The sequence below is a fragment of the Bidens hawaiensis genome, unplaced genomic scaffold (genome assembly GCF_021521415.1).
Source record: "Bidens hawaiensis isolate Kalapana, Puna unplaced genomic scaffold, B.hawaiensis_p1.1 tig00016869_1, whole genome shotgun sequence".
In the NCBI taxonomy this organism is placed as follows: Eukaryota; Viridiplantae; Streptophyta; class Magnoliopsida; order Asterales; family Asteraceae; genus Bidens; species Bidens hawaiensis.
In genome coordinates this window covers 497,830-510,699 of record NW_027492559.1, presented here as the reverse complement: position 1 = coordinate 510,699, position 12,870 = coordinate 497,830, and the positions used below count along the sequence as shown (strand labels likewise).

The following is a 12,870-nucleotide window of genomic DNA, read 5'->3' as shown; positions in this document are numbered from 1 at the left end:
CAATGCCCCTCAGACAGACGAACCCTATATGCTTCCAGTGTCCTGGAATCCAGAGCGCTTACATGGTGGAATGGAGTAGCTCATGCGCGTGGCGCAGAGGCTGCTTCTAGCATGACATGGGAGGAATTCAAGGAAATTCTGACGCGAGAATTCTGCCCTCCCAACGAAATTAAGCGCCTAGAGGAGGAATTTTGGAATCTTAAGCAATACAGCGGTGAAGCGCGCGAGTACGCGACGCGCTTCCATGAACTAAGCCTGCTTGTCCCTCACCTTGTTACCCCTTCCCGCCGAGCCATAGAGAAATTCCTTGGGGGTCTCCCCATGGAAATTCAAGATTCTGTATGGGCCAGAAACCCAGTAACCCTCCCTGACGCTATTGAGTTGGCCGCTGTGCTCAGCGACAACCATGTCAGAGCAGGAACCTTGTTCCTGCGGGGAACAGAAAAGACCAAACTCACCAAGACTGCCCCTGAACCAACAGAAACCAAACCTGAACCCTCAAACCGTAACAACCTCAAGCGCAGGCGCAAGGCCTATGCGCTTACCAACCCGCCCATTGTCCAGCAACCCATTTACCAACCTCCAGTTTATGCGCCTAACCCTCTGTCAACCTACCCAACACCCCCTATAGTCCACAACTATGCCTTAACCAATCCAGCACTCCCTGCCCCACCAACTAAGAAACCTTACACAGGAAACCACCCCTTTTGCCCAACCTGTAGATTTCACCACCCACCTCAAGTCCCATGTCGACTTTGTACCCGATGTGGCCGCGCTGGTCACCTTGCAGAAAACTGTAGAGTCCTTCTCGCCAACCCAATTGCGCCAACACCACCAGTCTACCCGCAGAACCCACAATCAATCTACCAAAACCCACGACCCAGATCGTGCTTTAACTGCGGTGATCCCAGTCATTTCCGGAACGCGTGCCCGAGACTACAAGTGCAAATCACACAAGCAAATCCGGTGAACCAGATTTCGAACCAAGTGACGCGTGGACGAGCTTTTAACATAACCGCGCACCAAGCGCAAGCGAATAATGACGTAGTTAATGGTACATTTTTGCTTAACGGATTTTATGCTTCTGTACTTTTTGATACTGGCGCCGATCGAAGTTTTATCTCTCGCGCCTTTGAGCAGAAGCTTGCGCGACCGCGCAACGATTTAAAAGAAGATTTTTCAGTTGAATTGGCTAATGGTGAAATTATTTTAATAAACTCGGTGATTAAAGATTGCACGCTTAACCTTAACGAAAACGATTTTCTGATTGACCTCATCCCTATGCCTCTTGGAAGCTTTGATGTTATCATTGGTATGGACTGGCTCTCGAAGAATCGCGCCGAAGTTATTTGCGCCAAGAAGTTGATTCGCATTCCTCGAGAAAATGGTGATCTTCATATTTACGGCGAAAAACCCTCCCGCGGTCTTAAGCTTATGTCTTGCGCCGAAGCCCGAAGGCTCATGCGGAAAAGGTGTATTGCATTCTTAGCCCATGTGGTTAAACCTGCTGAAGAGAAGAAGCTTCGCGATATCCCTGTTGTGCGTGATTTCCCTGAAGTTTTTCCTGATGATCTTCCTGGTATCCCTCCCGCTCGTGAAGTCGAGTTTCGTATTGATCTTGTCCCTGGTGCTTCCCCCGTGGCTAAATCTCCTTACCGTCTTGCGCCCGCTGAGATGCAAGAATTGGCAAGCCAACTTCAAGAGTTGACTGCTAAAGGATTCATTCGCCCTAGCTCTTCGCCCTGGGGTGCTCCGGTGTTGTTCGTTAAAAAGAAAGATGGATCGTTTCGCATGTGTATTGATTACCGCGAGTTGAACAAACTCACCATTAAAAACCGGTATCCCTTACCGCGTATTGACGACCTCTTTGATCAACTCCAAGGTGCCTCTTGTTTCTCGAAGATTGATCTCCGCTCTGGTTATCACCAGTTGCGCATCCGCGATGAGGATGTTCCGAAGACTGCTTTTCGAACTCGTTATGGCCATTTTGAATTCTTGGTCATGTCCTTCGGTTTGACCAACGCACCCGCCGTTTTCATGGATCTAATGAATCGGGTGTGTAGGCCTTTCTTGGATAAATTCGTGATTGTGTTTATCGATGATGTTCTGGTGTATTCTAAGACCAAGGCCGAGCACGAGCAACATCTTCGGTTGGTGTTGCAAAAGCTTAGAGTTGAGCAACTCTATGCTAAGCTTTCCAAGTTTGAATTCTGGTCTGATGAAGTACAGTTTCTTGGTCATGTTGTAAACAAGATGGGTATTCATGTCGACCCATCCAAAATTGAAGCAATCAAGAACTGGATTACGCCATCCTCTCCTTCTGAGATCCGTTCCTTTCTGGGCTTAGCTGGTTATTACCGGCGCTTCATTTCGAACTTCTCGAAGATCGCTTTGCCTTTATCAGCTCTAACGCACAAAGGTAAACCGTATATTTGGGGCTCGAAGCAAGAAGAAGCCTTTCTGACGCTCAAGCGTTTGTTGTGTGAAGCTCCTGTTCTTGCGCTACCTGAGGGTAATGATGATTTTGTCGTGTATTGCGATGCATCCAACCAAGGTCTCGGTTGTGTTCTTATGCAACGAGGCAAGGTTATCGCTTACGCATCAAGGCAACTCAAGGTTCATGAAAAGAATTATACAACTCACGACCTCGAACTTGGTGCAGTTGTATTTGCCTTAAAGATCTGGAGACACTACCTTTATGGTACTAAGTGTATCCTTTACACTGACCATAAAAGCCTTCAGCATATCTTTGATCAGAAGGAACTTAACATGAGGCAACGCCGATGGAACGAACTCATCAGCGATTACGATTGTGAGATCCGGTATCATCCTGGTAAGGCTAATGTGGTAGCCGATGCGCTCAGCCGAAAACCCTGCCAGCTTAACTGTATCTTGCCGCGCACCCAGCTTCACTTCGCGCCGATCCAAAGCAACCTTGAATCGCGCATTCGTGAAGCGCAGCGCGCATCCATCAGTAATGGTAACCTTCGCGCCGAGTTAGCGTGTGGCGCGGAAGCGCACTTTGTCCCTAATCTGAGTGGAATTCTCTGCTATCTCAATCGCATCTGGATTCCCTTTGATGAGAATCTTCGCGCTGATATCCTGTGTGAAGCACACAAATCTCGGTATTCTATTCATCCTGGCGCTGATAAGATGTACAAGGATTTGCGCATTACTTATTGGTGGCCCGGTATGAAGAAGGATATTGCTGTGTTCGTAGCTAAATGTCTGACTTGTTCTAAAGTGAAAGCTGAACACCAACGCCCATCTGGTTTGCTCGAACAACCAGAAATTCCTACGTGGAAATGGGAATGTGTAGCGATGGACTTTATTACCAAGTTACCTTTGACAGCAAGCAAACATGATAGCATTTGGGTAATAGTGGATCGTTTGACTAAGTCTGCTCACTTTCTGCCCATTCGTGAAAACTACCGTGTTGAGCAACTCGCGCAGCTTTATGTCAAGGAAATTGTCTGCCGCCATGGTACTCCTTTGAGCATCATATCCGATCGCGATGGCCGTTTTATATCTCGCTTTTGGAAATCTCTCCAATCTGCGCTAGGAACTCACTTGGACATGAGTACGGCATATCATCCCCAGACTGACGGTCAGTCTGAGCGAACTATTCAGACTCTTGAGGATATGCTCCGATCTTGTGTTCTTGATTTTGGAGGTAATTGGGATTCACACCTGCCTTTGATTGAGTTCTCTTATAATAACAGCTATCATTCCAGTATTGGTATGGCCCCATTTGAAGCACTTTACGGTCGTAAGTGCCGCTCCCCGATTTGTTGGAGCGAAGTGGGTGAAACTCAAATCACAGGACCCGAACTTGTTCAAGAGACAACCGATAAAATCGCCAAGATCCGTGATCATCTGCTGACTGCCAGAAGCCGACAGAAGAGTTACGCAGATCGTAGGCGGAAGCCTCTCGAATTTCAAGTTGGTGATCTTGTTCTCCTCAAAGTGTCGCCCTGGAAAGGTGTTGTCCGCTTTGGGAAGAAAGGTAAGCTTGCTCCTCGATATGTTGGTCCATTCAAGATTCTCGCGCGTGTAGGAAAAGTTGCCTACAGACTTGACCTGCCGCCCGCGCTCAGTAATGTGCATCCAACGTTCCATGTATCCAATCTTAAGAAGTGTTTAGCTGACGAGAACCTTCACATCCCACTTGATGAAGTTCAAGTTGATGAATCTATGCATTTCGTTGAGAAGCCTGTTGAGATTATGGATCGCGAGGTTAAGCAAACCAAGCGCAGTCGTATCCCTATCGTGAAAGTTCGCTGGGAGTCCAAGCGCGGAGCCGAGTTCACATGGGAAAGGGAAGATCAAATGAAGATCAAGTACCCGCACCTGTTCTCTGCGCCACCTACTTCGAGATAAATTTCGGGACGAAATTTCTTAAAGTAGGGGAGACTGTGACATCTGACCCGATCCGACCCGACCCAGGTACCCGTTTCTCCGATCCGATCTCTTTCTTTTATGATTTAATATTTATTTATACTTATACTTTATTTTTAATAATAATGTTTTCCTTCCCGCCTCTTCCTCTCTTTTCCTTTCCGCCGTCCCGTCCCTCTTCTTCTCTCCGCCTTCTTTTCCCTCTTGTTGCCGTCCCGCCTCTTTCTCTCTCTTGTCGTCGTTCCGCCCTTACGCCTTGAACCCCTTTTTTCTCTTAACTCTTTGCTTGTCCTTTGTTTCTTCCCGCCTAAGGTTGTCTGCGCAGCTCCACGCGCCAGACTCCTTGCAAGGAAGCCTGCGCGAAGACCAGTTGTTCCTGCGATACGCGAGGCGAACTGTTCTCGCAGTGCGCTAAGAATTGTAGTTCTTTCCGCAGCGCGCTAAGAATTGTAGTTCTTCTCGCAGCGCGCTAAGAACGGTAGTTCTTCCCGCGACGCGCTAAGAATTGTAGTTCTTTTCGCAGCGCGCTAAGAACGGAAGTTCTTCCCGCGGCGCGCTAAGAATGGTAATTCTTCCCGCGGCGCGCTAAGGATAATAGTTCTTCCCGCGGCGCGCTAAGGTTTGTTCTGTCAGCATTCGCCCTCGCGCGTGCGCTCGAGCCTTCTCGCGCTAAACCCTTTGAGTTTCCTTCTGTTTAATCTAGCCGTTTGCTTTTATATTGTCTTATCTTCTGTGCTGTTAACCTGACCTATCTTATGTCTGAAAAGTTACTTTCGGCGTAGCATGCGCGCCAACCCCATTGGTTGACAGAAAAAGTGACTGACATTATCTTTTGAGATCTGCTTTTGCCATGCTTGACCAGTACCTTTAACTGACCTGCCCATGCCTTTTTACTGTTCCCTGACAGCTTTATCTTGCCTCTGCAGCTGCCATATCTTTCCATATCTTTTGCTTTTGGAATCTTTTACTTTTTGAGATCTTTTCCCCTTTTTCTGGATTTATGTCTCCTAGGGTTTTCCTATAAATAATAATAATATTTTCATAACACATCACACACAAACACTTAATCTCTCCTGTTCTCTTGCCCCTTGCTCTCTCTGCCGCCTCCCTCTCTGCCTCCGTCTTCCTCCCTGTTCTACCCTGCTTTTCCGGTATTATATATTATATATAATAATTTACTTATTAATTATGCTAACTTGTAATCAAGACTTAAAACAAATCATTAAAACAATAATCTTTAATTATAGGTTAACTTGTGCTTGTTTAAAGTTGGTTCTTGCTTTACCTTACACCGCACCGATTATCAAGTGAGTAATCTCGTACCTAATCCCTTTTTATTTTTAATGTTTTGGGATGTTCATGTGTTCATACAAACTTAGAGTCTTAAACTTGTTTATGAACTTTAGTCGCGCAGTATCCCATGTGTTGAGGACGTAGACTTGGCTGTTTATTTGTATGTGTGGATCATTAACCGTCTTGTCGGTCTATTCCGCAGTTCTCATGGTACCATTAGATGACCACGGGAGAACTATCGTTTATGATTTTCTCTTTTGTTTGCACATACACAGTTTGTCTTGTTTGTGAGCTCAATTGTGAGCACTGGCAGTCTTATGAATCTTAGAGTTGGTCCCGATCAGATTACACCCTTGTTGAAAACCAGACATACACATGTTGCGCGCAGATTTATTGTTATCTATTATTATCTATTAAACTTGATTTCTCACCAACACGCAAGTGTTTGACGTTTATTTTAACACATGTTCAGGTTTGCAGTAGCTGTTTTGGAGCTTGTGGACACATAGGAAGTTTTCTTTATTTTGGACCTAATGTATCAAGACAAGTTATTGCTGTTCGAATATTATGATTTATAATATATTGATTTATGATGATTTATGTTATCTCTTGTTTACCCTGCGCGTGCGCGAATGAATGTATTTATTAAATATTGACACCCAATAGTGTCACGAGTAATGAAACAATATGTGGCGCCCCGATGTATAATCCGCCTTTGGTCGGGGTGTTACACACACAGCCCCAAAAACATAACAAGGAAGTGGGGCTAGAAACTCACCTGAACTCGGTTACTTCTTCCGTTAATGGTTACTCCTTTTCTTTGGCTGTGCACGGCTAGCTATATAACAATTAGGCGTATTGATTACTATCACTTTCCATATCGCGTTTCTAGTTTATTCATAACCCACAACGAACGGGGTCCGGGGGCAGCGCCCCTGGCAGCGGGGTCTAGGGGCGGCAGCCCCTAGCAGGGTCCAAGGGGCAGAGCCCCTGGCTGGGGTCGAGCTGCCAGGTCAGCATGGAAAAATTTTATTTACATTAACTGTCTTAACACATTTTCTATTAGGATTTTTAATTACTATCTAACTCGTTAACTCATTTTCTATAACGAATTAAGCCTAATTCGTTGGCTAATTCGTTATCAATTCACAGTCTAATTCGTTACAAAATCCTCATACATTCTCTATAACGAATGGCCTAGTTCTTTATCTCAATTATAACGAATTGAGTCTGATTCGCTAACTGATTCGTTACCTTATCTTCATCTGATTCGTTACCCAGACACAACTTAATTCGTTATCTGAATTATGACGAATGGTGAGTAACGAATCGCTTGATTCGTTATTTGAATCATAGCGAACTGGGTAGCTAATTCGTTATCTTGACAGAACGAATGGGCGAGTAACGAACTACCTGATTCGTTATCTTAATTATAACGAATCATCTAGTTCTTATCCAGACTTTGACTCAAGGGTCAAAGTCAAAATCGTCAAGAACAATAACAGTCAACATATCTTAGATCTGCAATTAAACCTTCAATTCTTAACGAAATATCATGATTTTGGTATCATTGGAATCGTCTATGCAGCGCCTACAAACCCTAACCATCAAATCGGCCAAACATCCATGTTTAAGGGGTGCGATTTGTGCATCTAGTTACGGGTTATATTATGTTAACAATTAACCTATCAAATGCTAATCAAATTCAGTAAGGTTTGTTTCATTAGATTCGTTTTAATCATACTAACACAGATCTATGATTTCCCAAACCAAACCGAACCTATATGAACGATTTCTAAATATAAACGTACCTTAAACGAGTCGTTCTACGAACATGAGCTGGTCTTGATGTTGTTTAGGTTTGACACGATGATTTAGCGCCAACAAGCTCGGGTTTTCAACTTTGAATCTAGGCTCGGGTTAAAGGATGGTGTGTGTTTCTCAAGGTGTAGGCTATGGTGTAGTGATAGATAATAATGGAAATGATTAAGGTTTAAGGGGTATTTATACTCCCTTACGCCCATGGGCCTAAGGCTCATCTTTCTTTTTTGGTCCATAATTCCATCTACTTAGCCTACTTGAACCATCTTATTATTACGTCATCATTTCTCTACCAATTCTAGTAAACTTCCACTATTAACGAATAATACATTAAATATTATTCTTGGAAATTTAGGGATGTTACAACCAAACAATGCGGTGCAACCAAGTGGCCTAATAGGGCAACAGGCCACTTGCGCCACCAAAGTTTTGTATATATATAGTAAAATAATATTTTTTTTTTGAACGGCCAATAAAGACTGTATAAATATATACAAAAAAGATACAAGGTCCAAAAAAGGACCAAAAATTACACCCGAATATAACACCTAAATATTTGAGATTTTCGAGATCGGTACCGTTAACGTCCTGAGTTCATCCCTAGGGGAGAGTAGTAATAATAATACAAATAGTAAAATAATAGTAATAATAATACAAATAGTAAAATAATAGAGTAATAATAATACACAAATTAAAACAAGTTAGTTAAGCCTAATAGGGGACAACCTGAAAGTCTAAACTGTCCAAATAAACAGTTAAACTTGCAACCTCTTTTTTAATAAGTAGTAACCCATTAACCCCTCTTAACCAAAAAAATTAATAATGTTAAGAAATCTTCTAATAGTTACACACCCAACTATAGCATGACCTATACGATCGGGTCCATTACCCATGAGTCTATTTCAGCTTTTGATTCAAAGAAGTTGTCGGTTAGATTCTTCCCAACAAGACGTAGTGCCCCCGCCCGCCTTTTAGCCTCCCTAGACCGTTCTTCTGCATCCTCAAGCTCTGCACGTCTCAAGTTGATTTTGGCAGTCTTCATAACTGAAAGGTGGTTTGCTTTCATGTTCATAAGCAAATTGTACATTTCAGTGGCCTCCTTCCTTTTCTGAATGTGAGCTTCAAGCCATGACACGTCAATGTTGACCGCCTTTGCATCCAACACTCGACTCTCTATTTCTTCCAGTTTTTAGTAACATCATTGGCTTGAATCTGCATCGCAACTTCACAAACAGCCTCAAGGATTGATGATCTCATAAAATCCGTTTTCATTACACATTCGGCTGCAATGTCACCGTGTTTTTCCAAAATGGCTTTAAGAATCTTTGCAACACTTTGCTTAACTTTATAGCCTTCAACACAAACTATGCCATTTTGACCAGATGAGAACTTTTCCACCTATGCTATAAAAGAACGCAGATTAGAGGCAACAAAATTAGCGGGTCGGTCGGGTAATGGGTCAAGCAGATTGGGTTTTCTGTATTTTTTGAATTTAGCTATAACTAATATATGAAATGCAGTCTTGTAATTTACTGCTTAACATCAAAAGAATTAGCCTAATTGCAGTGGTGATGTTATGGGTTGAACTTAAATGTACTTAATTTTGTAATCACATTATTATTCTAGGTCTATATTCTTTAAGAAAATTAACAAATGCTAACACAACCAGACACAACCAACTTTGACCCATAAATTATTAAGCGCTTTCTTTATTTTAGCATGTTTGGAAACATTGTTTCATAAAAAAAGACTTAACAAAAAAGCCAAAATTCACCCATTTTGTTTTTTATTGTTTTTTTTTTCAATTTGGGGCTAAGCTGCATTTTCCAATATTATTCATAGAAATGTATAACATAACCGAGAGGTAGAGTGATACATTTTCAGCCAACTCACAAAGATAAAGCGAAACTTGTTAGTCTACATACAAAGTATATAATTATTTGATGCAGTTTACTTTCAAGTTATTGAAACAATATTGGTGTTTAAACATTCACAAGGTAGAACATGTTATAAGACTATAACGTTAAATAGTGCGCATGACTTACCTTCTCGTCTCTTCTTAGTTCAAGTTGGTTACAATAGCCTAGAGTAGCCGACAATCCAGACGTTGATTGAACATTTGGTGGGCCAACGGGTAACTTTAAGTTCAATACTGAATCATGATTGGTTGATTGAAATAGAGATTCAACTTCCTCGCCTTGCAATATGCTTACATTTTGGTCAATAGCAGTTTGACCTTCATAAGTTTGAGATTGAACTTCATCTTCCTGGTCCAACGGTACGTTTATATTTCGGTCAACATCAGTTTGACCATCATCAGTTTGAGGTTGAACTTCACTAGATTGACCTCCAGCAGATTCAACATGAGTTTCGAATTGAACTGGAACTTCAACAAATTGAGAAAATGGATCGACCTCAGGCATGGAATTCTCAAGATCAACCAAACAATCAGTAGTAACATATTGTATTGCTGGAGTTATTGCGTTTTCAGGACAACATGTCAGTTGTTTCTCGTGTGCGTACAATACCTGTTATATCATGAAAATCATATTACTTTACTCATCTTAAAAAGCAACTTATACAAACAAACAGTAAACATACATACCGCAAGAAAAGTTAAGGGGCCATTGTAGGGCTCTTTACCATTCCATCCCTCTTTAGTACTCTTCAGGCAAGTAATGATATAACTACACCAATCCATATTACCAATGTTGCGTACCTTGATTGATGCAAGACATTTTTGATTTACGGTTCCGCTCTTAGTTGTCTCACCCATGATAGAGTTGAAGAACAAGGAAGTTAAGCTTAAAAAGTTTTCCACCTTTCCTACATGATTTAAGCTTATCAACTACATGTTTAACAGTTATATGTTCTTGAACGAATTGTTTCCTCCATTTTTTTCTATTAACATCGCCTATTCTCACACTTCTGTTTTCATATACGGGAATTTTCCCCATAGGCACTCCCAAAACATCATGAACCTTTGAAGGTGTTATTTTGATTATATGGCTGCCTACGTTTAACTCGTTTCTTTTATGATCATAGTTGACCAACAACTGTTGTCCCAATCCTGTTGGTATTTTGTGTATGCTTAAGGATTTTATAGATTCAAATCCCATCTCTCTTATAGCAGAACTTTGTGCATCAGTCAACCCTTGTACCGCACAACACAAGTCGACTGGTGGGTTTGTCATTTCAAATTTCATGTACGCGTTCTTGTTTGTTATGTTAATTGGTGTCTATCTATCTGTCAGAAAGAAAGAAAGCATTGCAAATGTTACAAGTTTATTAATTTTAACAAGTGACAAGACAAAAAAGAAATGCAGTAGAACTCCAAACAGTTTCTAAATCCCAACTCAGCAAAAGAATGAGAAAACATGTGAAATTTGCAATCTGCTCATTGTTTACTAATAACATCATTATTAATTTATTATAACTTAACAAATCTATGTTTCAGCCCACCTTTCTTCTCATTATTATTATTATTATCAAAATCACAAAAATAAAAAAACCCTAACTCAACACTTCCAATGAGCTAGCTAACTTAGCTTACATGATTTTCAATGAAAATTAACCGCAAAATCGGTAGTACTTGAAAAAAAGACTTTGAAGAGAAAACAGTTGTCAATTTCCAGCTGCTTAAGTGATGAAGGAGACAATTTGGACAACATTTCAGTTTATGAGTCTGCTGAATGATGATTTCTAAGATGCAAAATTTGTTACCTAAATGAAGCAGATACATTAACCTGTAAATTAATAAAACTTGAAACCATGTGAATGCGTGCCTAAAATTAAGTGGTGCATTTGATTAGATAGGTAGGTTTAACACAATATTTATAAAATGAGAAATAAATCTAATAATTCACATGAAATGAATACAGTCTAATTAACCCAAGTGCAACCACACAAGTAAAGTAAAGTAACATTATTCATTCATTAATTACCTCAAAACAAAACGGTTGAAATCTGGATTGGAATTTGGAGGTGTTCAAACTTCAAACCTACGGTTTTGAAAACATTGGTTCAAACAAGAAAGTGAACAAGAACCAAAATGTGAGTCATGAGACAGAGTACGAGAACAAGAACCAAAATGTGAGTCATGTGACAGAGTACGAGTCTGACAGGCTCTGTTCCCAAAAAGAATAAAAGAAAAGGAGAATAACAGAAAGGAAAACATTTCATTTCTAATTCATTTCAAAATATACTAGCATAATTGCCCGGTTCATTCAAATTATCCCTCATATTGGTTTGTAGCTTTTTATATGGTGTGTAATTGTGTATTAGTGTGAACATGACTAATTAAATATTATGAATGAAAGTAATGATAAGAAATGTGATATTGTGGTGAATATCTGTTGGAATGAGACTTGTTTGGTATATCAATAGATATTCTATATTTTATAAAAGTGAACAGGTAGTACAATGACCTTTTTTTTTGCATTTTTCATTAAATTGATTGTTGTTATTGTCATGTTTAGAACCATTACACCGATGTGATGTAGTATAACATTCTATGACAATATGTTCGAATTGTAGCGTTATGGAAGGTTGATGAAATAAATTTGTCTTTTGATATCATATTTTTCATTTTGTTAACCATCAAATGTTATAGAACAGTGACGAAAATAATATGTTATCCGGATTTGAAGGGTAATTGTAATGAGAAGACATTTCATACTAGTAAAAAGGTGATTACATAATTGATTTTTCTTCATTCCATATTAGGTAGAAAAATGCTTTATATGTTGACCCTTAAGAAAATATAAGCACTTATTCTAACGCCTATTATAGAAGAATTGTAATGACGAAGTAGATACTAAACATTAATAACTCCATAATTATCTCAAAAGAGGATTTGCTGGTCTCGTAAGCTTTGCAGACTTGGATGACGTTGTCCAAGTTGGTTACCCACCAATTTAAGGGTGAGCAGAAAGCCGTATTAATCGAACCGAAACCGAATTAACCGCATCGAAAAAACAGAATAGAAGCATTAACCGACAATTAGTTTTTGGTTTTTTTTTGAAAAACCGAATTTTTGGTTTCGATTCGGTTACCCATTTAAAAAAAAAAACGAACCGAACCGATTGATGGTGATAAAGATTATCAAGAAAATGAGGAATGAACTAAACTTTAAATATAAATAAGATGATGAATGAAGATTGGGACTAACAATGTGTTATAATTAAGAACTTTGTTGAATTTTAAACTCTATTTAGCAACTTTGTATTCGTAGAGTTCCATGTAACACGTGACTATTTGTGTTTTTTGAATTCAATATATATGTAGTTTTCTAATACGTTCTTATACAAGCTTAAAATATGCATTTTCAGTTTAATTATTATTTTTGCAATGCCTACA

General features: G+C 40.2%; 1 protein-coding gene across 1 annotated transcript; it reads right to left on the bottom strand.

Annotated features, from left to right (window-relative positions):
- Positions 1 to 9,399: 9,399 nt before the first annotated feature.
- LOC143552430 (uncharacterized) lies at positions 9,400 to 10,714 on the bottom strand. Its single transcript, XM_077042656.1, has 2 exons — positions 10,118 to 10,714; positions 9,400 to 10,040 (listed from the first exon to the last, which is right to left on the bottom strand). Exons 1-2 carry the CDS (start codon positions 10,286 to 10,288, stop codon positions 9,528 to 9,530), a joined length of 684 nt encoding a protein of 227 aa, XP_076898771.1. The 5' UTR covers positions 10,289 to 10,714; the 3' UTR covers positions 9,400 to 9,527.
- Between the last annotated feature and the right edge of the window lie 2,156 nt (positions 10,715 to 12,870).

What these genes read in the sequence shown, in the direction of transcription:
- LOC143552430 (XM_077042656.1), bottom strand. Translation starts at nt 10,288, where the DNA reads ATGGGTGAGACAACTAAGAGCGGAACCGTAAATCAAAAATGTCTTGCA. An exon ending in GCCCCTTAACTTTTCTTGCG is followed by an intron (nt 10,041 to 10,117) that starts GTATGTATGTTT and finishes ATGATATAACAG; the next exon opens with GTATTGTACGCACACGAGAA.